This window comes from Phalacrocorax aristotelis, chromosome 9, assembly GCF_949628215.1.
Source record: "Phalacrocorax aristotelis chromosome 9, bGulAri2.1, whole genome shotgun sequence".
Classification (NCBI taxonomy): domain Eukaryota; kingdom Metazoa; phylum Chordata; class Aves; order Suliformes; family Phalacrocoracidae; genus Phalacrocorax; species Phalacrocorax aristotelis.
In genome coordinates, this window is record NC_134284.1 from 20395949 (window position 1) to 20422784 (window position 26836).

The window sequence follows — 26836 nt, forward strand, 5'->3', positions numbered from 1 at the left end:
CCCGCACTCAAGCGGCGCGAGCCCGGCCCTCCCTCCCGCCTCCCCAACGGCCCCCGCACCTCGGCGCCGCAGCACCGGCCGCTGCCCCCTCCCCTCCTCGCACGGATGGCCCCGCCAAACGCGACACCGAGAGCAGGTAATTCCTGCGCCGCTCAGGGGAAAGGATTAATTTAGCCGGTTAATTCTCCTGGTGGGGGAGGGGAGGGTACTTGCGCGTTGCCATGGGTGCCGGAGGAGCACCCAGAAAGTTGCGGGAGAGGGGCGGGGAGAAGGGGGCCGGGCGCTCGGGGGAGCGGCCGCCCGCCCGCCGCCGCGCTGAGAGCTGTGAGGCCAGCTACTCCCGCGGCGGCGGCTGTTAAGCCCACCTACCGCCAACGGCTGGCCGCGGCGGGAGGGAGGGAGGAAGGAAGGAAAGGGATAAACTTTAAACTTGGCTGGCCAGGCGGAGAGCCGCATGGATGCCGCCGTCCCTCGGTGCTGACTCGCAGCCCGCGGCACGCTGTGGGGCGGCCGCTGCCAGAGGAGCGCGGGGGCCCGCCGTGCCGCCGCTGCCGGCCATGGTGCGTGAGGTGCGCGGGGCTCAGCCCGGCCGCTGAGAGCGGCGCCTCGCCTTCCCCCTCCCCGGTCTGCCGCCGCCTTCCCTGAGCCCCTGCCCGTCGCTACCTGCCTCTCCGCTTCGCCGCTGCCGACCTGAGGCCTCGGGCATCGGCTTCTCTCCGCGCTACAGCCCGCCCGACATGGAGGTGTCTGCGGGGAGCCGCCGGGAGTGATCCCTGCTTTCCGACCGACCTGCCGGCCGCCTCCTCGGCGCCCGCGCTTGCTCCGATGGAGCCGGACGAGGCGCCGCTCGCGCCGCCGAAGACCATGCTGCTTGTGCTGAGGAAAGTTCGCAAGAGGAGGGAGATGCTGCTGCAGCAGCTGGGCTTCATCTGCGCCATCCTCTTCTTCGTCTGGTGCATGTCCAGCCTGCTCTCCAGACTGGGTGAGTGGCCGCGGCGGCGGGACCGGCGTACAGCGGCAGGGCCGGGAGGGAGGCTGGAGCGGCCCGGGAGCTGCCGTCCCGGGGACCGCCGGGGGTTGGCGGGGTCAGGCGTCCGCGGCTGTTCCCCTTTTGAGTTTCTCGTTGGAAATACCCCAGCGGGCGGAGGAGCAGCTCGGGTTCCTCAGGAGAAACCCCGGCGCCGGGCAGGTGCGCGGCCGCGGCCCGGGGAGAAGCGCCTGATGGCTGCGGGCTTGCCGGCACCGAGCCCTGTCCCTCGGAGGGCTTCCGCCCGGGAGTCGAAGGGTAATCATCGGGCAGCTGCGTGCCGGGAACGGCCGTGAAGTAGTTTCCCCCCTGCCGCTGCATCGGAGCTCCTGTCGCTTACGGACCCCGCTGCAACTTCGGACCACCTTTCGTTTTCATCCTTAGGTTGTAAACCACCATCAGCTACAACTGCTTCGTTTCTCTCCACCCCCCCCCCCCCCCTTTACAGTGTGGATTTGACAGAAAAATCCGTATTTTAGGCCAGGAGCAGTGCTAATCTCATGTTTTAGAGACAAAGTCTGTTGCAGCCTTTCTGCAAGTGCAGTGTTGGTAAACTGATGCATTCATAATAAACTACATCATTCCCATTCGGTTTTTTTCCCTACCACTAGCACAGTTTGGGCTGTAAGTGTGCAGCTTCAGGCCCTCTTCCTCTGATACGAAGTCTAAGGTTGCTGGGACAGCGCCTGGGTCTCTAGGTAGGACTGTCAACAGTCCTTGAGGTTTTAAGAACAAAATCAAACTAAGCCCAGATCCTAGATCCACGTTTAATGTAAGAAAATCAGAGTTCAGCAGAATTAGGATGTGCCATCTGCTTAAATTAAAGATGAAGTTAAAATGTGTGCTTTAGAGAAGAAAAATCTTGTGGAAGTTGTCATACTTTGTAATGCTCTTGTGCTCAAATTATTGCTTGGGTTCTTTGAGATACATCTCTAGAATGGCAACAAGCCACCCATATAAGAATTCAGTGTCTTAGACCATATTAGCATATTGTTCATCTTAGAACTTTCAACTCTTCTAAATTGTGGTTTTAGAGTATACTGTTGCTTTCTTTATTTAGAACTGTTTGGCATGCCTATGCTTCCCCCTGTCCCCTTGTACCAGCTGTTTATTTTCATAAACTTACTGGTTTGTGAAAGCAAGTAATTGCGGTATGATTAAGTTTACAGTTTGAGGGTTTTTTTTAATTGCAGATAACAGTTTTCCAGAACTTATTTAGGTTCACAGGAAAAATGTCATTACTAGCGAAAGTTTTTAATCTCCTGCATTATCAACTAAATCCCTCATAACCTAATTTTTGATGGTATGCTGCATCAGGTAGGTTTTCTTTTATCTGGCTAACTTACAGTATATAAACACTGACCATCTGTTCTCCATGTTTTTCGTAATTGTGGCGTCAGAATATTTTAGCAAATACTCTAGCCAAACTAACTTCCAAGCTAGATTTTTTTTGCAAGAGTCCATGTAGCAAAGCAGAAGCATTACATGATGACTGAACAGAAACTCTAAGATCAGCCGTGGAAGAATTTTTGTTACTATAATATGTTCATTTGAAATGGATAAGGTTGAGATGGAAGTGATTTAATTAAGAGGTTGTATTCTTCCCTTGACTATTATAATTGCATACCCTGAATTATTACAAGTGCTCCTTCTGTACTCTATTCAGCAAGTTCCATTCAGAATGCTTCTGGAATATGAGTTTAGGCAAAAGCACCATTGACTTCTAAAAAAGTTTGTTTTTCTTAAGACTTGTGGGGATTCACAGTGCGGTTATTTTCCATCTTCTTTGACAAGTTATGCAGGGATAGGTATTATCAAGTATACCCAACACTGAAAGGATCAGCCCTTAGACTCAGAATAAACCAAAATGTAATTGGAACATGCCCATATGCATTTTTATTCTCTTAGGAATCAGTAATGCAATATGTGCAAGTGCATATGACTAAATGGAAGTGTGATTGTTGCTCTTGTCAGCAGAGCTGGGCTGTTTTATCTACAGGAACTGTTAACTTTGGAGTTTCACAGGTACAGGCTTCAGCATTTGCTTGCTGCAGAATATTTTCCTGTTGTGGGTCGCAGCCAGGTATTCTGATGGCCAGAACATGCTAACGGCTCTGACACTGCACCTTCACAGCTAGTTTCACCCTTTGTAGCCAGGAGCACCTAGCATATATACATTGGCAAGTCTCCCAGTCACACCTTGATTTTGCTGTATTTACACAATGATGGTCTGTTCATGCTCCTCACTAGTGGGGGCATATAGTCCAGTTAAGATGATGCAGGAAAAAATTAGTGACAGTGGACATAACCTCCTTCTATTTAATATAGGCCGAGAATCAACTACTTCAGACAGAGGCATTTTGTCAGAAATATGGAGGAATAGAAGGTTGATGGCATCACCTAACAGGACACATGAAGAAAAGAACTGCACAGAGCCAGGTAGGATGGGAAAACTTTGCAATGTCTTATAAGCTCTTGAGATGTAATGTGTAGTGCTGTCGTGATCAAGCTGCAGTGATATGTTAGGGTAAACATAAAAGTGTCAAACTTAACAGTCCTGCTTTTTAATTTTTTTCTCTGTAGAAATGATGTTTATTGTGCTGTATAATGCCATGACTTCAAAAGCAGAAGTTAATGTTCAGATGTAAGAATGTTTTGGGGTCATTATGAGACTTGTGCTGACAATTTGATTTCTCTAATTTGTTTCTTTTGGTGATTATTCCTATCTAGTGGATACTGTGTGTATTGCACTGATAATGAGAGGTGTACTCCTCTTGAAACTATGGGCAGCTAAACATGTAGTGTTTGAGATGCCATCTGAGCCCAGTAATCTGTGTTCATTACCATTATACATTTAATTGTGTTTTGCTAGTTTAATGATAAACTATTCAGAATAGGAATTCATATTGTGTGGAGGGGAATGATGAGGTAAGTAATGTGGAAGCCTTGGAGTCCATTTTAGTTCAGGTTACTATCCTGGCCAGGTCATAATAATTGATTGAGGGCAGGGATAGACGACACATTTCAGTATCAGTGTTAGTCCACAGTGCTTTCATCTTCCCATCTGTCTTTCCACTGTGTATGTCCTTTTTCTCTTTCTTCTTGCCTCTCTGTGGTTTACAGTGTGTGGGAGACGAGACATTTTGCCAATGGCACTGCCAAATTAATTTAAAGTTCAGATTTTTTTTTGTTGTTTTTAATATGAGTCTTTGATCAACTCTTTGATGACAGCAGAGTCTGCCTTCTTGCAAACAGTGACAACATGAGTTCTGGGATACTGTCAGCCCCAGGCACTCGAAGAGTTTGGAGCAATACCCCCACCTCCTCCCTGTTACACGTATGTTGTAACGCTGAAGCACCTGTTGAGGTGAGGATCATTGCTGTGCATATCCGCTTCTGAGAGAGGAGTGGAAGAACATTGTGCAAAGTATGTGGGTCCAAAAGCTTTAACTGTATCATGTTGATGTCTAAGAGCTTCTCTGTGCTTCTGTTACAAACGTCTTGGTTTAGTTTGCTGTTGTCTGCATCTGTAACCTTATGATGCTGTTGATTCGTCTGTCAAAGTTGTTCACAGACAAAGAAGACAAAAATGACCTTTTGGAAGCATGTAATTATTCTTGATGAATAGTCAGAAAATACTATTGTTTCCCTCTCCTCTTTCCTATTTCTCCACATATGTGGATGCATCAATGTGATCGTGTCTGAACACATACTTGGCAGCACGCTTGGAGCAAAGCCAACAAAGGCCACAGAATCACAGAAGCTGGATCAGAAACAAGCCAATCAAAGTTCTTGATGGGGATTTCCATTTAGTATGAATGAGAACTTTTTTACAATGTTATGCTAAAACTGCCAAGGAAAATCATATGCTTATGTGTAATTTAGAATACCAGGAGCAGTGCTGACTTCTCCAGATGTTTAGAACAAATAGCTTGGCTCCCTCCATTCCTCTAAAATTGTAAGATTAGTTTAAGAACAACTGGAATAAATAAATAGAGTAGGGTCATTTTGATGTGCTTTCTGAAATTCAGGTCACTGAGATGCACTTTTCTCTGTAACCAGAAGAGCTGGACACGAGAGGCCCAAATATGCCTCAGGATGCTGAGGTTTTAAGAAAAATATCATGCGACTTGCATTAAATTAATGATTCCTAGTCACAGTGCTGGAATTAGCCTTTCTTTTTAAAGATGTTTCTTCTGTTAGAACACAGATTTACAGATCAAATATGTCACAGGATTGCAACTGTAGCATTTTTTGTCACTTCCTGTTATTCTGCAGTTATGTACAGCTTATCTCTCTGTATTTTCTGCAGCTGAAGGGGGGATTTAGATGGGAGAGTGGCTAGATGTAAGATAGCTGCAGTTAAATGGAGTATCTGAAAATACCTGAAGCTGATGTTTGTTGGAGAGGAATGGGTCTGTAAGAACCCATGATTGTTATTGCTCAGTTACAACTTCTGTAGATTTGGGTTTTTTTGGGTTTTGATATTTTTTTGGGTTGATTGGTTGGTTTGGGGTGGGTTGTTTTTTTGTGGTTTTTTTTGGTTTTTTTTTTCATTCATGTCTGGTAGCCAGAGATTGAGATTTTCTCTGTAATGAAAAGGAGGTACAATGACCTAAAACCTGTCAAAAAAGAGCGAGTAGCATAGCTCACCTCCATAGGAATGTAGCTTGTGTAACCCCATGACTACATCTGGAAACAGTAGTCCCAGGAAGGTCAAGAGACATGATGAAAATTGCATTAAAAATTGGTGAGATAATGTGGATTTTCAGTTGGAATATGCAAGCTTTCAGTCTTGTGCTTATTCCCATGCAATGAAAATCTCAGGAATGTGCTGTGAAACACTTTAAGTAGCTGGACTTTATTTCTGGTCCTTTTTTTTTTTTTTTTTAGTCTTAAGAGCAGATAATTAATATGTATGTATGTTGTAGGAATACAGTGCTTTCTCTAGGCTCCTTTATGAGAAGTACTTATTCTTACCTATGTCATTTCTGTATCTGTCTTAAGCACTAGGGGCCCTACAAATGTATGGGTGTGTACATGGTATATAGCAGTTTTCTTAGGTTATGTGGATGTTTTTCTATGTGTGTTTAGGACACGAGAACTTCATAATACCTTGGGAAATGCAAGTTCTTGCTGAGAGCCTGTTAATCCGTTGTGTCATTGCAGTGCTATTGCTGTGCTCCCTCTTTATTAGCTTCCCACACAAGTCTGCAGCTTTACTTCCCTTTTCCCAAAGGCTCTCAACAGAGTTAATTTATTTACCACTTCAACCCCTTTTCTGACTTACATGCAAATAAAAAATACCCAGTTGTCAGAAATTGCAGCTATAGAAGTTTATAAGACCATGAGAACCTTGCAGTTCATGACAGTGGTAAGAAAGGCTCACCCTTGGTAATACATCTTGGGAGGAGAAACTCCATAAGCTTCTAGAAGTAATGTTAGAAACTTGTGGAAGCTGCTGTCTGCTAGAAGCTCACATAGCCTACACTGTCTGAGATTGTCTCATTTACTAAAGTAGATGATTTTGTATTGTGTTCTTCTGAAAACATTATTAATGCTTCTGGGGCCACTGTATCAGATCAGAAAAAAAACTTTGAAGTCTTGGCAATGCTACTTTAAAAAATAACCCTGAGGCTCTGACAAAGGAAAGGAAAAAATACATGTCTGCATGTGTGTGTATGTATGTGTGTGTATTATATATAACTAGAAGAGAAAGTTTTTTCTAACATGTGGATGTTAGAGGGACTGATATTCATTAATATCTTAAGAGGTGCTACACATTTTTTCTGTTGGTAACTATTCTGTAGTCATAAGGAGTTACAGATGCTATCTATCCTACAACAGCAGAAAAGGAACTGTAGGCCAGCTGCAGGAAGGAGGTGGAGCATTTGTGAGCACCAAGCCAACCTCAGTTCAAGTCTGGACTAAGATGAAATCCTCACTAAAGTTAATGTGTTGTGTAGCATTTTCCATTAAAGATCCTTCCTGGCTTGAAACTTCCCCTTTGTTGGAAGCTCCTGTGCTGTGAAAAGATACAAGTCTTTATATTGTCCTGCAGCCAGGCTGGAGGGCTTATAGATAGTAAGTAGAAGGCTCTGGACTTCAAAAATTTAATGAGATCCTTGGGATTTTTGCATTATGAATCTTATGCTTATTTTGCATTGAGTAACTCTCTGGGTGGGTGCTGTGAGTATCCTTCTTTGAGGGAAACCAAACTACCTTTTCTTTATCACTCTGAAAACTTCCTGCGTAAATTTCTGTGGGAGGAGGGATTCATCTGACCCTCGCTTAAAGCAGAGTGATCAGAAAGGGTGAGTTGTTGCCTCTAGCATCTTAACAGATCTCATTAGTTTGCAACCAGTTTTTTTGCCTTATCCAAGCTCTCACTTCCATCTGCCATCAGCTCGCTAGCTTGCAGTGCCATCTGCCCAGCAAGTCTGATTTATAGCTGCTCTGCTCCAATGGCTCGCCTCTTGTTTCAAAATGTTCCCATGTCTCCATGTCCTCCAGAACTCTGAGTAACGTTTCCAGAGCAATTACAAGGTGAGGTTACTGGGTGGTGCAATGTTTCCAACCTTGTGACTCCACTGGGTCATGTTAGGCTGTTACGGCAACTGATCTGGACTTCTTTCTGTTGCAAATATTTTCAAGTAATCCCTGTATACAGCACAGATGATATTTAAACTACTTGCTGTGAATTGGAAATGTATCAGAATATATTTCCGTTAGTCTTCTGACACCAGTCAGTGAGCTGCCTTGAAATTGAAAGAGTTGGTGGGGTTTTCTGTCCAGCGGTTTGTCAGCTGTGGACAGTTCATGAGCTACATTGATTTTTAAATAGCTGGGGATTTGGTTCAAGTACGCTCTTCTGTTGTTATCAGTGGATAAAGATGAATTGTGGGTTGGGGGAAAGGCAGGGATTAGCACTTCTTCCTGAGCTATGCTGCGTTTTTACTTTAGAATAAAAGGCACATTGTAGGAATGCTTTCTGTCCTTGCGGTGAGAAAGAATCAGTCCTCTACAGTGAATTAAAGTGTGTTTCCCAGCAGCATGTGTATAACTGAGTTCTGAGTCAGGATCAAAAGTCATTAAGTCTGTGTATATTTTACACTGTTAGTTATAACCTTGGGGACTCATGTAGGATGTGATGCACTGTAGAGAAACTACAGAAATCTTAGACAGTTTTGTTAACATACCATAGAGAGTACAAGAGCCTGTTACTTTTTCTACAAAAATCGATGATGGTGTTCTCACTGACTGGAGAAGACAGGACTGACTCTTCAAAGTAATTTTCCAAAAGGATAGAGAAAAAGCTATTTCTTGTACATTTGTAGTACAGACAATGCAGGAAGCATCAATTTCCACCAGTTTTATTGAACAAATGCAGTGCCTAGTTAAATGCATTATTCTCAATATGCTGGATTGATGTATCAATTTTTTCTTAATCCTTACAGGCACCTTAATAAACTCATCATAAACTTTGTGTAATAAATTCTGATCTAAACATACTTTTGTTGCTGGTGGAATGTAATTTTGTGCTGATGTAAATTGTCTTTAAACAAAGTGCTATTATGTCTGTATTTTAAACAATGTGAATGTGCTCATGATCGTCCCTAGATCAAACTTCTGCTTTGTAGCACAGATAAATGCTTTAGACCCTCACTTTTAAGGAGGTGGTATTAATAACTTCACAAATAACCCTTTGTATCATGAACAGTCTAAACTGGTTAGCTCAGCACAATGTGCAGGTTCTCTTACTATGCATTCATATAGTACCTAGCGCAGAAAATATGCTCTCATTGAGGTAATACAGACAATAACTTTGTTATTTGCAAATATTCCCCACTGGCCTTTTAGTCAGACTTGCTCTCTACCTTGATACATGGAAAATGTGCAGCTATTGTAGTACGATAGATTTCTTGATAGTGCATACATTTTGATTTGAAATGTTTCTTTACTTCAAAGTCTTATGCTCTCAAAGACCAGGCAATTTACCACCCTTAAATATCCTATTCTTGCACTGGTATAAAAGGAAATGAAAATGAGGAAATGTTTAAGGAAAAATTTATTAGTTGCTTTATGCATATGGTATTCATATAACATATAGGTACAGTGTCCAGCGAGCGTGTGTGTGTATATATGCACAGGTGCACATACTTAGGTAGTGGAAAGACTCACTAACCAGCCTGCATGTAGTTTGTCTCTTTAGCCACTAGTCATGCTTGCAGGATTTTGTTTCGGGTCAGTTTTGGGTTGTTCCTTGCCCACCCCCACTGTGTCTCTGGTCTCACTCTTGTCCCTGTAGATGCCAAGCAGTAAACTTTATTGATTGTGATCTCACTTGGATGGTTTCTGTTTCCAGGAGGAGATAGATGTGTGATGATTTGAAACCACTTTCAGTGGACTAGTTGAGGGCAAATGTTTAATGGCAAGTTTTTCTTATGTGGCTCCCAAGGTCTCCTAAACAGAATTCACACGTAGATTCAGGTTGAACTTCTGACACTCTTTGCCTGGCTTATTGATGTGGGTATTAAAAGGCTTGGTAGGTAGATGTCATTGAAGTTAATTGGGAAAAGTGTTTTGTTTATTTTTTTGTGAACCAGTTTAGGAAATGTGTTTTGTTTGATATTAGAAATTGAAAAAATAACTAACCTTCTCTCTGAGCTGTTAATTTTCTAACAGTGTATTAATACTGGCATCCAAAATAGTAGAAAGAAATGAGACAAACATCTCTCTGTGCTTTGGCTCAACCTGCCAGTGGCATCCCCCAGAGAGGTGAGAACAGAAAATGAACTCCAGGATAATTTATCCATATCCCCAGGTCTAGGTGCCAAGCTTGCAGGAAGTAGTTTAACAGGCAGCAAATAAGTGTCTGACTAAAATGCCATTTAGAGATGTAGTAAACAAGGCCAGATGAAACAAAAAGAAATACTACTCAATATATTACTGTGTATTCTTCAACCTAATAAAAACGTTACTTAATATAATCTTTATTTCATATGACTCAGATTTATTTATAGTTGGGTTTGGTCCAGTTGAAGCACACTGTGGATAAGGACTTTTACAAGCTAAGTGTTTGCTCTGAAACCAAGAAACAGACTTGAAACAAAAATCAGAATTTCTAAAATGTAGCAACTTCAGAACCAAATGTAACATCTGTGGACACAGGCCCTTATTTCCTTTGAATGGAACAAAATACCCAGGTTGAATGCTCTGGAGAGCTAGACTAAAGTTTCCTGTGTTAGCCCAGCTCTAATATTTAGATGTCTGATTTGCCCATATTTCAAACCACATTACCTAAGCATTTCTCAAATGTAGTAATATGCAAATTTCTCAAATACAGTAATAGTGCAACATCTATTTTTCTATGACTGCAGACAACTCAAGCAGACAGCAGCTGTGTAAATTAGAGACCTGAGGTCAAAGAGGAAATATGTGGTAGAACAAAGAATCAAACCAGAGACCTCAGTCCTGATGTAGGCTCCTGCAAAGCTGATGTTTGAACTAGTACGACCTTCTGAGGTTCTATCCAACATCAGTTTTCCTGTGATCTAGTACGGAAGCCAAATGAATTACATTTCACTCGGGATGTATTTGAAATCCTGAATTGTGGATTTCAAACCAAAGTTAATGGGACTTGGGCATGCAGATCTCCATGGTATCACTGACTGTCTCACCCTTAATGTGGGATAATGTGTATTTATTTACATCTGTTCTTCATTAGTAGGACTTTGCAGATAGACATTTTTGTATGGAAATCTGCTCCATTTTCCGCTCAGAAAACTGCTGTTGGTATAAAATCTGTGTTTAAATTTACCCATCCTCATCCATGGCAATTTCATTTTCACTCCTTACTTTTTACCTTATTGTCTGTGACATGTCATCATGTACTGCAGTTGAGACAGAAAATGCTGCTGTCTTGCTTTGTATCATTCACAGTTGTTACCACACCTCACTTTGTCGTTATATCAAGCGCGATGAAAAGGCATTCTAAATCAGTCTGTGAGCATTAATCCATACTCCTGAGATCAGCCAAGGACAGAGTCTTTATGAGGTACTGGGTTCTTTAATAAATGTTAAAACTCTGCATTCATTACTTCATCTCTGTGCTCTCAGTGTTTCATCAGTCCATAGCCTGGACCACCAACGTGGAGGACAGGCAAAACTGGACAAGTACAGAGCAGGACTGCAGGGAAGTAGATTGTGAAAAGCACCTGGAAGTAGAAAATGGTCACCAGAAACTGCAAGAGGGACAGAGAAAGTTGGGGTTTGGAATTGGGTGTAGAAGGACTAAGATTATCCCGTCATGGACCCTGGAGTTGGAGGATAGGTGAAAGGGACACAAAGACAAGAGTGGAGGGAGGCTGATTTTGGATAATGAACCATTGGAGAATCCTGGGAATAACAGGGTAAGGAGGCAGGCCTTGGGAAGTAGTAAGCAGTGAAAGTGATAAAAGAAGTATGAAAAGCAAAATGCAGTGAGAGGTTTGGTTTTGGTTGGGCAAGGAATCTAGAATGAAAAGCAAAGGGAACCTCTAAAAAGGGCTTAAGTTACAAAAGAGCTACCTTTCATAGCCTTGTGTTTGGCACATAAAAGTAGAAACATTCACAATTTATATACTTTTATTTATTTATTAGGATTTTGTTTGGTTTTGTTTTTTTTATCATGGATTGGGTATCAACAAAGAACATTTTCAGAGCTTGTACTGATGACAGCATCTAGATATAAAGCAATTTAGAAAGCTTCACCAAAACCAGGCCCTCCTGAGCCTCAGCTGTGTCTCTCTGAATCTCAGTGTTTGTTTTGAGGGTCAAAATGACTGAACTTAAAAATACACTTAGGCACAGTGTGCAATTTCATTACAGTAAATCAATTTTAAACTTTCTTCTGCTAATATTTCTGGTAAGAAACCTCATAATGGAATTATTTTTTCAGAAGTTACAAAATTTTATTATACATATCACCAAACTGAGTAGGGAAGAAGACACTCCAGAAGGGAGAGCTGCTCTACAGGAAGATTTGGATAGGCTGGAAGAGTGGGCTAACAAGAACCTTATGAAGTTCAACAAGGAAAAGTGTAAGGTCATGCACCTGGGAAAGCATAATCCAGGAGTGCAGCACAGACTGGGATCCACTTGGCTGGAGAGCAGCTCTGTGGAAAGGGACCTGGGGGTCCTGGTAGACAGGAAGCTCAACATGAGCGAACAGTGTGCTGCTGCGGCCAAGAAGGCCAACAGGGAGCTGGGTTGCATCAAAAAGGGCATCCCCGGCAGAGATAAAGATGTCATCATCCCGCTCTACTCAGCGCTTGTCAGGCCACACCTGGAGGGCTGTGTACAGTTCTGGTCCCCGCTATACAAAAGGGATGTGGACAGGCTGGAAGGGGCCCAGAGAAGGGCCACCAAGATGATCCAAGGACTGGGAAGCCTGGCATACGAGGATAGGCTGGGAGAACAGGGTTTGTTGAGCCTTGAGAAAAGGAGGCTCAGAGGGGATCTCATCACCATGTACCAGTACTTAAGGGGCAGCTACAAAGAAGATGGAGACTCCCTTTTTACACAGAGTCACATGGAGAGGACAAGGGGGAATGGACACAAGGTACTCTTGGGGAGATTCCAATTGGACATGAGGGGGAGATTTTTCACAGTGAGGACAGTCAACCGTTGGAATAATCTCCCCAGGGAAGTGGTTGACTCTGCCACGTTGGACACCTTCAAGAGTCACCTGGACAGGGTGCTGGGCCATCTTGTCTAGACTGTGCTCTTCCTAGAAAGGTTGGACTAGATGATCCCTGAGGTCCCTTCCAACCTGGGATTCTGTGATTACTGTATTCATTAATGCCAATGACTTTTTACAGAATAGATGTGGTTATCCACCTAGGAGGCTGAAAATATTCCAGGAACCTGCTGACAATTAAACTGGCATCACTCCTGTTCTACAGGAAGGCAAGACATTTAGGCAATAGATTGGCGGTTTCCTTTATCCTTTAAAGTTGACGGACGTTGAAGACTTTATAGTAGAAAAAGTAATAGCCTTAGAAACTGAGTCAAATTCATTCCTGCTGGGACTCTACTGATAAGTTGAAGTACAGCAGAGCAGACAGTTCAGGTAGAAGTGCTCATTCAATTGTTCCTTTTTTTGCAACATTAAATTAACAGTTTAATGTTAATGACAGGTGTGCATTAACAATCTTGAGAGAGTGATAGGCTCTACCATAGTGGGGAACAGTGGCAAATGTACCTTCCTGGGAGCAAGATGATAATTTAGACTCTGCCTGTTCAGTTTCCATACATACTTGCTTGTTGTACTATTCTCAGAGATTGCCAAAACCTGATGAATTATTTTTCCTCTGCATATGATGCACTCACTTGTTCAGTGGGTTGAGGGTAATGTGACTGGGTCTATTGCACAGATGTATTTATACCTTCAAATAGCAAGATGTAAATATTCATAGATGGTGGGAAACATTTAAACTTTGTGAACAGTAAAGTTAAAATGGATGAAATTTATGTTTAGAAGCTCAAAGAGACAGAAATGGGGAAAACAGATCCCCCCCCCATTACTGTGAATCAAGATATGCTTTGAATTTTGTGAGTTCTTAGCCCAAACCATAGTCTCTGAGAGAGGTGTTTGGTCTTTAGGGCTTCTGGGAGCATATCCATGCTAGTGTATGCTGTCTTAGCTCCGCTATGACAGTTTATAGCAGCTGAGGTTCTGCTCTACAGATTTGTTGCTGGATGGCAAGATGCTTTTTCTGGTTTAGTTCTTTGGTGAGAATCTTCTCCCTCTAAATACTTTTCATGCCTTCATAAAGGTTGCATTATTTGCCTGATTATGTTATGTTATGATTATGATATATTATCTTTAAATCCCTCCACAGGATCTTTGGCTGCTGTTGCCTAAAATTGTGAGGCTTTTTCTTACCTTCTTAAGCCTTTCACAAGTCTTCCCCTTCCCTGTTGCTGCTAGCCTTTGTCTGCTTCCTTTACCTGCACTGAAACTTTCAGATGAGTTTCCAATGTCCATTTGCCTTTTCTTCTCATTTTTGTGCCCCTTGCAGATTAGTATGTGAAAGAAACTATCTGGAATAATAATAATTCTCTCTGTTTTTTAATCTCACTTCATGAGCTGTGAGTATCATCGTGCTCTCAGGAGATAGGCCAGCGATGATTGGCTAGACAGGGAAGAAGTCAAAGCTAGCATATTAATTAGTCCTGTTTCAGTCATGCACGGAGGCTTTGCTAGTTGAGGGTGGAGGGAGGAGGGTCCCTATAGAGCTATAGTGTTGTCTGTCCTTGTTGTGAGATGCAGTGGCAGTCCCTAAGAGTGTCTAATGGAAATGGACAAGGAAAAGGGAAAATAAGACTGAAAAAGGCCAAGTGACTTGCCTGAAGTCTGCAGAGAGGGTCAGTAGCTAAGCTGCATTTTTTTCCTCCGCTTAATCATAAATTGTAGCCATACTAAGTTCACTGAGCCTGGAGCTGTTTCTGGGTACTCCCATCACCTCTCTGCTCTCCTTCCTGACCAGTTTGTAAAGACTTGACTCTTTTATTATGTTTTTTTCATGAGAAATGTAACTTTTCACAATAGAGATATTTTTCCCCCACTGGATGTTTTTTACAAAGCCTAAAACAGGCCACCAAGACTAGTTATTAATATATATGGGGTGAGGATACGCCCAGACCTCCTTCAGTATGCTGAATGTTTTTGATTTATGGTGATACCCAAAGGTTGTCAAGTGAAGTATCCTCTTAGAGGGAGAAGGCCCGATGGAGGAACTGTGGAACGTATAGATCTTTTCAGTTGTTCCCACAAGGGGATGAGGAGATGCCTGGCTGGCCCATCTGTGGGCCAGCTGCTATCTAGAGAATGGAGATGAATAATTGTGACTAGGGAAGTTGCAGATCTCTGCTGTGGTGATGGTTCTACCATTGTGCAATGTTTTTTTGGGACCACTATGTGAGAGGGACTGCACAAAATACCAACACTCCTTTGCCATTTGATAAAATGAGCATCTCTTGTTGCATGGAGGCTGAAAAAGAAAGAAAGAATTCAGCAGTACTTCCTCATGTGTGAGGAAACCTCTGCTTGTGCTTGATTCAAAGGTTTTTTGACTATTTGGGGGGGTTATTTGATTGGGGATGGGTGGGCTGAGGGGAGGCTTTGTCTTGGCTGTAATGACTTGAGTAAAGAACAAGTACTTGAGATATGAAGTTAATAGGTTATGTTTTTTAATTCTGTATGGGTTTACTATAGTTATTTGATAGTCCAGGGTTGATTAGTAACAGGACCTGCTGGGAGAGTTCTTACTTGGAAGGCTATCTGGGATCATCTCCAGAATTGCTTTAATCTGTGGATATTCAGGGCAACTAAGTTTAGTAAGTACTACTTAGGTAATTAAACGTTGGAGCTGGGCTGCTTTCTCTGCAAGACAGCAGACTGGGTTCAGTGTTACCTTCTGTATAGCAGAGTCTGGTCCTACCCAACTCAGAATTTGATTTTCTAGTGTGTTACGGGGTTTTGACAGCAGAAATAATATTACTCTTCATGTAGTCTTGGTGGTAGCAAAACTAGCACCAATTGCTTATGTTGAAAGGAGTATTTCTAGCTGTTTATGAAACAATCAGGGTATCCATTTTGCACTCTAGACTCAAATTTGCTTTAGAGAAACAAATGCACACTGGCTGATTAAGTCTCAGCTAAAGAACTACTTGTGAAATTGTCTTTACTCAGTAACTTTCACCAGTTTGTACCCATCAATGTAGGCACAAGACCAATTTGCACATGTAAGAGAGATGTTACATTGAGAAAAGGGCAGTTGCCATGGTCATACAGCACTTCAGGGTCTTTAAAAGAACTATGTTTCTATAACCTCAGTTTGAATTTGAAATTAGTCAGATTTGGTGGAATGCATAAAATCATTTGCAGAATCTTTTGGGTTTGTTGGACTTTTTCAAAATTCTATGTTTTCATCTCCATTACAGCCCTTGCACGGTTGAATGTTACTACCATTTATGCCATGTAAAGCTACATGCCACTAGCCTTACTTTCTTCTGGGATGAGATTGCAGATGGGATGGGAGGTGATGCATGTACTATATGCTTAATGAATAAAATTATCATCTCCACAACTAAAATTCTTCCCTTCCATCCAGTGACTGATTCCAAATATTTTGGTCCTCTTGCATTGCTGACTCCAGACGGGACTTTTAGAGTTGAGCACCACTGTGCATCTCTGAGGAGGACAGATTGCACCTCTGCCAGATACTTTTTGACAGGGCCCCAGCTGTGGTCTGTGGGTCAATTTTGTCCTCCAAAGGGTTTTTCAGCTGTGAGAGGCTGCATGTGATAACTTGTGGAAGAGGTAAGCACCTCCTCTATCCAAAGTGTAGGGTGGAAAATGGCTGTGTTGGACAGCATTGGCTATGTGCCTGTCTGTGCTAAGGTGCTTAGCCCTGTGACATCTCACTGTGCTCAGGCTGTAGTAGGGGGTGATATCTCACATGAATCTCACAATTTAGGAGAGCCTACAGACATGACCCCAAACTGACATCTTGATCATTATTATAAAAACCAGATTTTAATCTGTTTTGTGTAGAAAACTAAGTTAAGTCACTGTACTAAGTAGAGTCAGGTTTTTGTTCATCTTGTTTGGAGTTTTTAAAACAAAATCTTGCTTCCCTTTTTGTAAGTTACAGACATGTTTGTCTCGTTGCAATGACTATTTTAATGTAGTAGCTGAAGTTTGTGTTCTGTAGTTCTGTGCTTTGACATGAAATATACGGGGCTGCATAATAACCTTATACGCCAATTTTTACTGCAAGAGACCCAGATCCAGTGTTTCAGCATGGCACGGGGACCAGGAAACCCTCAATTCTAGCTGTGGCTGCAGCAGTGACTGCCCTTTGTGATCTTCCCCTATATTCTTTCACTCCACAAACTCTGACTCACACCCCACCTCCATCCCCACTCCCCCACTCCCATCCCCCGGAGCAAAAAATTAATTGAACACTAGTGGGAAACCTAGATCCCTTTATCCCTTCTACAAATATTATCCAGTTAGATTGGGGTCTGAACATGAAAAGCATCTTTATAATAGCAAGCCTTTTTCTCCATAGAGAATGAAGATGATCCTGGCTTTTCCAATGGTAATTTGCACTTAGGTGCCACAGTATAAATTCTGATTTAGAATGAGTGTAAATGTGGTGTAGCTTGTCAATGAGGCACCTGTTTCTTATCCTCAGATTATTCAGTTCATTGCTCTGATTATTTCTTTTTTCCTCTGCCAAAATACCTTTTCTGCTTTTCTGCCTGAAAAATTTATCTTTAACATGGGAAAAACAAATGGATTTCCTGTTTTAAAATAGTGTATAAGATTAGGCATTTACATGAGTAAAAACTGAGTTTTATGTAAATGGTGTAGCATACCCTTCAGTGACTTGCTATTTTAGTTGCATGGTGACTTTATACACTTAATCTTGGAGAGGCAACTTGGATCATATTATTTAACGGCCATGGATAAAAGCCTCTTGCAATTATGAGATTAACCAGAGTTACACTATGTTTTGAATCTTCCTGAAGTCTGATATGTGAATACATATGTGCTTTGACTGGACATGTATTTGACTTTTTAAGTTTTGCTCTTTTTTTTTTTTTTTTATGTTAGAGAAAAATTCTGCTAGCTGAAAGATATTGGAAGAATTTAAAAGACTTAAGTTCCATGGGTGTTCCTTCAGACGCTGCTGTGAGTGCCAGGCAGCTTTACTACTGCAAAATAATGAAAACCAAGAATAGAGATTTGCCTTTACTGGCTGTTGAGCTGTATGGTCTATGTTTCATGAGAAAATAATTCAGGTGATTTGATTTTTTTTGAAACAAACTCAGGAAAGGAGTGAGCTTTTTTCCCCTTCTGGGAAAGTGTTCACTCTCCAATATATTAAGATAGAAACAAATAAGTTGTGAGAAAAACCATACTGTTGTGAGGTATTCATTGATAATAATCTCAAAAATATTTTTTGTTCTCCCCCTGCTTACAAAAAGTTAATGCTGACTGTAAAATAGTTCTGGCTTTTTAGAGCATGATGCATCATTGTATTTGTTCTTAACTAACACATTGAACTTTATGATGTAAAATAATTTTATGTGGGAAAGTATCTGTTAATTCAGATGCTTGAAAATAGGACCAGGTTGGCTTTCATAAATCAGCACCGATCGTATTTCTTGTTGTTGTGTAACAGCTATTGATGTGATACTAGAATTTAAACTTCAGAAAAAGCTGATTAGTGTAAATCATGTTCCCACATAGCATTGAAGACAGGCTGGAGTGACATCTCAGCTAAAGTGAAATGACCCACACAAACATGGCTGCACTTCTGTATTACAGAAATAGTCCTCTCTCTCAAAGTTATTCTAAATGTATGGCTAGATTTAGAAGTTTGTATTTTTTTACTTTTGGTGTTTGGATGAATTTTTCATTTAATTGACTTTTTTTTTATTGTCCACTTTTTGGAAATGGAGGCCATGGAATGGAGCTTTGCAGTTGAAGTACTAGCTCACAAACAGCAGTCCCTGGAGGGGACCATTTTTGCCTCAGAACAAAGCTGTCTAGAACTGCAAGTTTGTTACAATACCCCATACTACATTTCATTCACTTCAGTTTGATGGGCAAATTTTTAAATATACTCATGGTGGTTCTAATTCATTGTTTTACTTGGCTCACTTGAGCAAACATTCTGATTTAATACAGCATTTATGCAAAAATTTAATTTTAAACATGTAAGTTGAAGTTGTTGATCCTTTCTCAAATGGTGACATTTCCAATGCTTTGAGTATCAGTCAGGAAGGATCATTCAAGTTTCAACCTGTGTTCAGGCAAAATGGGGACCTGGACCCAGGAATCAAGGTTTTTGGGGTGGGGTTTGTTGGTTGGGGTTTTTTATTAGTTTTTTTGTCCTGTTCCCCCATCCCCTTGTTTCCCCAAGGAATATTTTTAGTGTTTTGGCCCCACTGGCCTTTCCTAAGCCACTGTTTATATCAGTAGGACTTCTCCATAAACAACAAATGCAGCATTGGACTGCTTCATCTAGTGCAAGCTAGCATCTTGCTATTATTGCCTGCAGGTTTTCTGATTTACATCAGGGGTGATAGGCTTGAAGCACTGCTACTTAAATGGGGAATGGAGATTTTATGTGTCTTTGCCTGTTATATTTACATGATCTGTAAAGCTAGTGTGTGAGCTGACCATCTAATGACCTTTAGAAATGCAGTCTTTGGAGAGATGAAGAGGGAGTTTACAGATTTGTGCTAGAAAACTCCAGGTTATTTAGAGAGGCCTGGAATTTTGTGCTCTTGGATTTAAAGAATACTATGTAATTCAGCTCAAAGGCAAAGTATTAAAATCTTAATTCCACTGAGAGAAATATCCTTTATTTTGGCATTTTCAGATACATTATTCTTGATTTGTGTTACTAATACACCTTATAAAAGTGAAAAAATTTAAAGTTTTCTCTTGATTTATTGTGAAATCATCTTTCACAGCAGGACTACGTAGCAGTCTATGAAGCTTATTTGTAATTTTAAATAGTGGAACTCTCTTCTGATATTAAATCATACAAAGTCACAGAGTTTGCTATCAGGTGTTTGTATTTCCTCCACTAATTACATAGTGAAAACATTGATGTGCTCAATTTTATTGTTAAAGTGCTGAAGTATCCCTGTGTCATCAAAATAATTAGAATGTATATATAAGTAGGTGGAAGGAGGGGAGCCAAGGGAAAGGACACTTTAAAACTATTATTGTTGCTGTTCAAGAAGAGTGTTTGAATCAGTGCAGATGGAAGATGATAAACCAGGTTTCTGTGGACTTTTACAACCAACTCAAAATTCGTGGGTTATACACCTGAAAAAGATCACAGTGAAACTGATTTGCCTGGTGGAAAGCAAAGTAGCCATTGCTTGAAATGTTTCCCTCTCAGAGAGGAAGACGATGGAAATTAATTACTTCCAGGCAATCTTCTTGTGCTACATTTTGCATAGAAGTGCCTTGAATCATGTAGATGACTTTGGGTGATAAAACAGAAACTGTAAACCTCTATGCTTGAGACTGTCATCCTTGCCCTGCGGAAAAGTGCCAGATGATGTTAGCAAGTGTTGCATGTGGTCCAAAATCACTGTGTCCCCCTTAAAAATTAATTTCTTTACCTACTCCTGTGCGTCCAAAGCTATGGAACTGATACTGGCAGCTTAATAATGCAAAATATTATTGTAGTGTGAGTAGTACCCCTGTCCATAGAAATTGTTTCTCTGACAGTGAAATAACTGGATATATTACTAAAAAACAATTGATTCCATTCTCATTAAAGTCAGTAAGGAAAATTCCCTTGAACAGGAGAGGGAAACAGGGTACAGAGGGGGATTTTAAGGGCCTCAATAGTTAGATATAGACAGGTTCTCTGTAAAATCTCTGGAGTAAAGGTTCTCAGTTCTCTGGATCTCAGTTGGAGTTAGATGTCTTTGGCAGTCTGAGTAAGTGCGTCCTTAGGTACCTGGACATCTTGACACTTCAACAGTTAAAGAAAACTTTCTGCCGTGTTTTAGAACTGTATTTTTTCTCTGGAGTGTTGTAGGTCTCTAACCCTAAATCACACCTGCAGCACTCCCAGTGAAGTTGGTGAGGACTTCTGAACACGAAATGGATTTTTCACAAGTACCTCAGGTAGGATTGGATGAGTTGCCCTTGGTACAGAATCTTTCACACTAGGAGCTGTTGAGTGGAGGACAGCGAAGTAGCAGAGTGCAGAAGTCTCTGACTGTAGGAGAAAACTCATGCTCAAAAGTTAGCAGTTCTTGTGGAGCAGGTTTGGAACTGTGGAACTGTTTCGCCTTGCTAGCAACACTTTCTTACTCATTTGGACTGACTTATTAGTGAATGTGCAAAGATGCAAAAGTGTTATACTGTATGAATCAACTTTAGCTCTGTAGTTGAGAGTTATAATCTGGGGTGGTTTTTTTTGGTTGGTTGGTGGTGTTTTGTTGGTTTTTTTGGGGGGGGAGGGGATGGCAGGGAGAGGCAGTATTCTCTTGAATTAGCAACCAGTGAGATGTGAGAGTGCTAGTCTGGAAAATGAAAGATTTAGGTTTACCTTTTTTTAATGAAAATGGCCATAGTAACCGTGGCTTGTGCAGTCTTACTTCAGTCTTACTGAGATGTGTAAGGAGTACTTTGAGCATACCTAATTGATCTAGCCTCTCCAGGGGCTTTGGCAGATTTTAATGCTGTTTTACCCAATTACTGGAGAGTAGTGTTGCTCAGGTAAAACCTAGTTGCATCTTTTCCCAGATGAAGGTAGCTCTGCACAGGTGAAATTGCCTAGGGAACCTGCAAGATAAACAGGGAGGTGCTGAATTCCTGCTTCCTCCAGGAATAGGTAACAGCTAGTGCAGGCTTTCTGGATTGTTTCTTTAGAATTATTTACTTGAGTTCTGTGTTAATCCTGTTTTAGTCCTAAATTTGGTGGTTCTGATCTAATCCTGTGTGTTGAAGGCCTCATTTACGGACTTTGACTAAAAATACTTTTGTGTCTCACAAAAGAACAGTGAAGTTGCATGCAATAGACTGAGATGCTATGCCACAGTGGTGGAATCTGCAGAATCCTACAAACAGAAACAGTCATAACCACAGAATACTTGACACTAGGCAGTTATGTATGCCCAAGATAGACTTAAGTTGTTTCTCAAATTGAACATTTAATTTTAAATAACTCCTCTCTGAAAATATTTCTTGACAAAATTACAGACCTTTCAAATTACATACCAAGACTTATGCTATAGCTATTGTATCTGCGAATTTAAAATAATATTCACCCATTCAAAAGCAGTGATGACAGTGGGGTTTTTTGTTTGTTTTTTAAACTGTTGAATATTTGGCTCTTTAGACAGTAGTGAACACTTACTGTTAAAAGTTTCATTCCCTGTAATGCATATCATGTTGGTTGTTTATGATAGGAATAACTTCCGTGTGGCATTAGCCATTTAAAATTCAGACTGTTAGTCACGTAGACCACGTTTATCCTCGGTGGAGACAGGGATCCCAAATACCTTGCACACTGAAGGTTGAAAGAATTTGGTGTATCTTAGTTTTCTCTTCTAAAACAAGCATTTTTCATAGTCATTGTTATATGAGAGAAATTCAATCTCCAGAGACACAATTCTGAGTACATTTTGGTAAAGGCCCAGCTAAGATGGTAGAAACATGACCAACTTTTCTCTTAATTTGCTATTGCATTGTATTTCTTCACGTTTTGCCCATGACACTTAATTTTGCTTTGCTTTGTCTTAGACTTTTGTGAATTGCTTTCATTAAGAGACCCTTATACTAAAATATTATTTTGGAATAAATTGCATATGTGTGACTTTGAAGGACGTTTGTTTCATTTGTGTTGCTGTAGGCATTAGTGCTCTGTCTTATAGAACAAGTGACAGAGATGTGTAATGCAACTGGACCTTTCCATTACTAATTTCTTATTGATTACATGTAGTAGAGTAAAGAGGTTTAGGAAGTAAAAATCAGGGTACTCAGCTTACCATCTGCATATGGAGTATGCGATTTCAAAATGCCAAATGATTCTTTCTCCAAGGGTCTGGCTCTCATATTGGGCACTAGAGGTATTTTAGGACTCTTGTCCTCTCCTTGCTTTTCCCAGACTTGCAATTTACCCCTAAGTGTTAGTATAGAGTGCTCCAAATCTGCTTTTCCCACCAAGCAGGCATTGCTGACTCACTCCTCAAACGCTGTTCATCGCCAAATTTGTCAGGCAGCCCAGCCGCCACTGCGGCTGTCACTTACTGCCCCAGGCAGCAGCTTAGTGCTCTTGTGACTTAAACCTGCACTGGAGGATTCAATTCTACAGAAGCTGAGACTGTTCCTTAGACACTATATCATACATCATCTTACTGGTTGTTATCTTCTACGGTGTACCTTTGAGTGCTTTTTAAATTGATTTCTTTATTCATCTACTGAGCATGCTCACACAGTCTATCAGTAGCAGCACTGCTTATCTTGTTCATGCTACACATTTTTAAATACTGTATTTAAACAATTCCCAGTCTTTATATCCTCATTGTACATTGTCACTAGCTCCTGTGTGGAATGGCACTAAAATGTGCGTGGACTGCAGGCTTTCTGCATGTCCCACTGCTTATTGGTCTCACTTTCAAAGTATGTTACAGCAGAGTAGCTGAGGTCATAATTAGACTTCATAATTTTTGGGCATGCATAGCAATGCTTTTTCCATCCAAAGAACATAAACCATAATGAAGTTGGGGCACTTATTGAGTGTGGGTCGCTTTTTAACTAGAGGTGTTGAACTGAGAGAGTATTTTTTGTTGAAATTGTGAGGAAATTGGGCCATCACAAGAGATTGATGGTGTGCCGTTTGTGCCTCTCTCCCTCTGCGCTTACAGCTCCCCCTCGTGTTCACTTGTTTGTCTTACATCTTTTTTTGGACAGCGTTGGTAACCTCCCAGCCCCATGTACGAACACCGACATGGTTCTGTCCATTCAGTAATATGTGTGTTCTGAGTGCATTTGACCAGAAGACAAAGACTATATTTTTTTTTTCTGTAAGTATGTATGTTTGCTGAAACATCAAAGCTGAAATATTTTGTTCCCTTTCTTTATAGTCTTACCACGTTCTGTGTTTTCCCCTCTTTGTGAAAAGCAAGTCTACCTCATATCAGTCAGATGGGTGCAGTGTAGCACAGGAGATGGAAATTTGGCTGACCAGCCAAGCTCATAAAAATAAATGGAAACTTACAACATCTGAGTATACACACTCAAGACCAGTGCTCATAGCCATCTTCCTCTGCTATAGCAGGGCATTTCCATTATGTCCTGTAACCTTTGGAACAGCAACCAAGCCTGTCCATTTCAAGCACTCAGTAGTCAGCATTATTTTATGATTCTGGCCACTTGTATGTAAATTGTTTGCCATGGAGCACTTGTTAAATACAGATTTCTTGAGGAAAGGACTCTGAATTTTGAACTCTGAGAGACAAGATTGCAAGAGCAAGTCATGTTGCTTTGGCATAATTATCAAAAAAACCCCCCAGGGCTAAGATGCTCAATTGAGAGATCCTGTGATGCATGCCACATGCCTACTGTCACTGACGTGTGCACATGTGGTGAGTGACTGAAGCAGGAGCAGAATAAACAGTTGTGTTTTTGTCGTGTGAACATTTTGTTAGTGTTTCCAATGCTTAAATATGCTAGTGCTAGTAAATATGCACTGCTTCTTGAAACGCTTGTCCTCCAGTGGTTCAGGTGGTTCCTGCTGTAGTAATTCCTATAACACACAACTCAAATCACAGGTTACAACAATTTAAAGGTATATCCATTACAGTCTCCACCCCTGGCCCCTTTGGGCCAGGTTATAGGTGTTAACATTGCAATGAACTCCTCCCCTTGCTCCCAGCCTGGCTAGCAACAAGGGGTTTCTGCTATATATAGTAATTTCCATAGTATGTAACTCAAATCCTGGGTTAGAACAATTTAAAGGTATTTCCATTACAATCTCCACCCCTGGTCCATTTGGATGAGACCATCAGGTTTAACATTGTAATGAACTCCTCCCCTTGCCCCTGATCTGGTTTGGTCTTATCCACAGACTGTAGTCCTTTAGGGTTGTACCTGCTCCAAGTGGAGCCTTACCCAGGAGCCACAGTCTCTCCAGGGGCACACCTGCTGCAGCATAGACTTACCCAGAGCCACAGTCGCTTTGACATGCGCCTGTTCCAGGGTGGCCATCTGCATGGGCCTCAATGCTTTCAGAGCTACACCTGCTCCAGCATGGCCTTACCCACAGCTGCAGTCCCTCCAGAAGTAAATCTGCTCCAACACAGCCTTGCCCATGGCTGTAGTCCCTCCAAAGCCTGCTCCAACATGGCTTTGCCCCATAGCTTCAGTCCCTCCAGAAGTAAGCCTGCTCCGTTTTGGGCTAATCCACGGCCACGCACTTTGAGGTGCTCTGGCATGACCTCATGCACAGCCACTGATGCTTCAAGGTGTACCTGCTGCAGCACAGACTTAGCTACAGCCACAGACACTTCAAGGTGTACCTTCTCCAAGCTGGATATATCCTTGGGCCACAATTGCCTCAGAGGTATACCTGCTGTGGCACAGACATAACCAAGGCCACAGATGCTTCGAGATATACCTGCTTTGGCACGGGCTTATACACAGACACAGATGCTTTGGGGTGTCCTGCTCCCACATGGACTCATCCTCCGGTCACAGTCCCTTTGACTCGAGTTTACAGTAGAGTTCCAGCCTGTCCAGTGCAGCAGCACAGAAACAGCAGCTGGGCCCTGGCCATCTGCCAGCCCAGGCGCACCGCCATGGCTGTTATCAGAATGTTCCCAGGCCCGGCAGGGTAAGGTGATAAGCAGTACAGCAAGCAACAAAAGCAAAAAGTACCACTAATGAGCACTAGATTTTAAGGCATACAGTAAGTCAGACAAGCCCCATAGCAAGCACAGAAGCCTGCCAATTAATAGCTAAACAGCAATAACCGCTATAAATTCCATCTAGCACATTCCAATCAAATGTGTCATTATCTCAAACCTTTCGTGCCCCACGTTGGGTGCCAAAATGGACTGTCGTGGTTTAGCCCCAGTCAGCAACCAAGCACCACGCAGCTGCTCGCTCACTCCCACCGGTGGGATGGGGGAGAGAATCGGAAGAGTAAAAGTGAGGAAACTCATGGGTTGAGATAAAGACAGTTTAATAGGTAAAGCAAAAGCTGCGCATGGAAGCAAAGCAAAACAAGGAATTCATTCACTACTTCCCATGGACAGGCAGGTGTTCAGCCATCTCCAGGAAAGCAGGGCTCCATCACGCATAATGGTTACTTGGGAAGACAAACACCATCACTCCCAATGTCCCCCCCTCCTTCTTTTTCCCCTGCTTTATATACTGAGCATGACGTCATATGGTCTGGAATATCCCATTGGTCACTTTGGGTCAGCTGTCCCGGCTGTGTCCCCTCCCAGCTTCTTGTGCCCCCGGCAGAGCACGGGGAGCTGAAAAAGTCCTTGACCAGTAGTGTAAGCACTACTTAACAACTAAAACATCTCCACATTATCACTGCTGTTTCCAGCAAAAATCCAAAACATAGTCCCATACTAGCTACTACAAAGAAATTTAACTCTCTCCCAGCTGAAACCAGGACATAGAGGTCATCTCAAGTGAATACTAATAAAACCTGTATAGTATCCCATATCATACTCTGGTTTTGTTTACTCTAGATATTAAAGCAAATTTACTCTTAATTAAAATGTTTAGAAGGTTGTATTTTTTTTTCACAAAGATTTTTTTTCCCTGTTCCACTGCTCTAGTAAGGCAGGCTGCCTTACTTAACCGTAAGTCCAACAGCGCAAGCTCTCAAGTTACAAATTACTATCAGTACATTTTTGAAACCTCATTAAATGATATAAAATAGCTTAATTATATAATACTACATCTGTGGATGTTTTAAGGAAATATTTTAAAATCAAATGCCAGCTTGATCTCATGCAATACATAATCAAATTATGGCCCTAATTCAGGAGAGCATTTAACAACGCTGTTAACAAGCTCTGCTGAAGGTAGAAATTTTGAGTGTTCTTAGAGTTCTCAAAGAAAATTTAATTCTTGTTTTTGAACTGATATTATTGTGGCAGAGCGATGCTCCTTCAGAAGCTGTGAAACAGTGCTGTTGAAAAGAAAGATTGCTTGTATGAAAAGAAACAAAATCTCTTCTAATTATTACC

General features: G+C 41.6%; 1 protein-coding gene across 2 annotated transcripts in view; it reads left to right on the plus strand.

Annotated features, from left to right (window-relative positions):
- The first annotated feature begins 413 nt into the window (after nucleotides 1-413).
- SLC24A4 (solute carrier family 24 member 4) overlaps nucleotides 414-26836 on the plus strand; it is a 95121-nt gene continuing 68698 nt past the window's right edge. The window contains exons 1-2 of one of the 2 annotated variants that reach the window (XM_075103744.1): nucleotides 414-982; nucleotides 3356-3466. In XM_075103744.1, coding sequence (XP_074959845.1) covers nucleotides 826-982; nucleotides 3356-3466 — 268 coding nt within the window. In that variant the 5' untranslated portion in view covers nucleotides 414-825. The remainder of the gene's footprint in view (nucleotides 983-3355; nucleotides 3467-26836) is intronic. The other variant, XM_075103745.1, reaches the window with a different exon arrangement.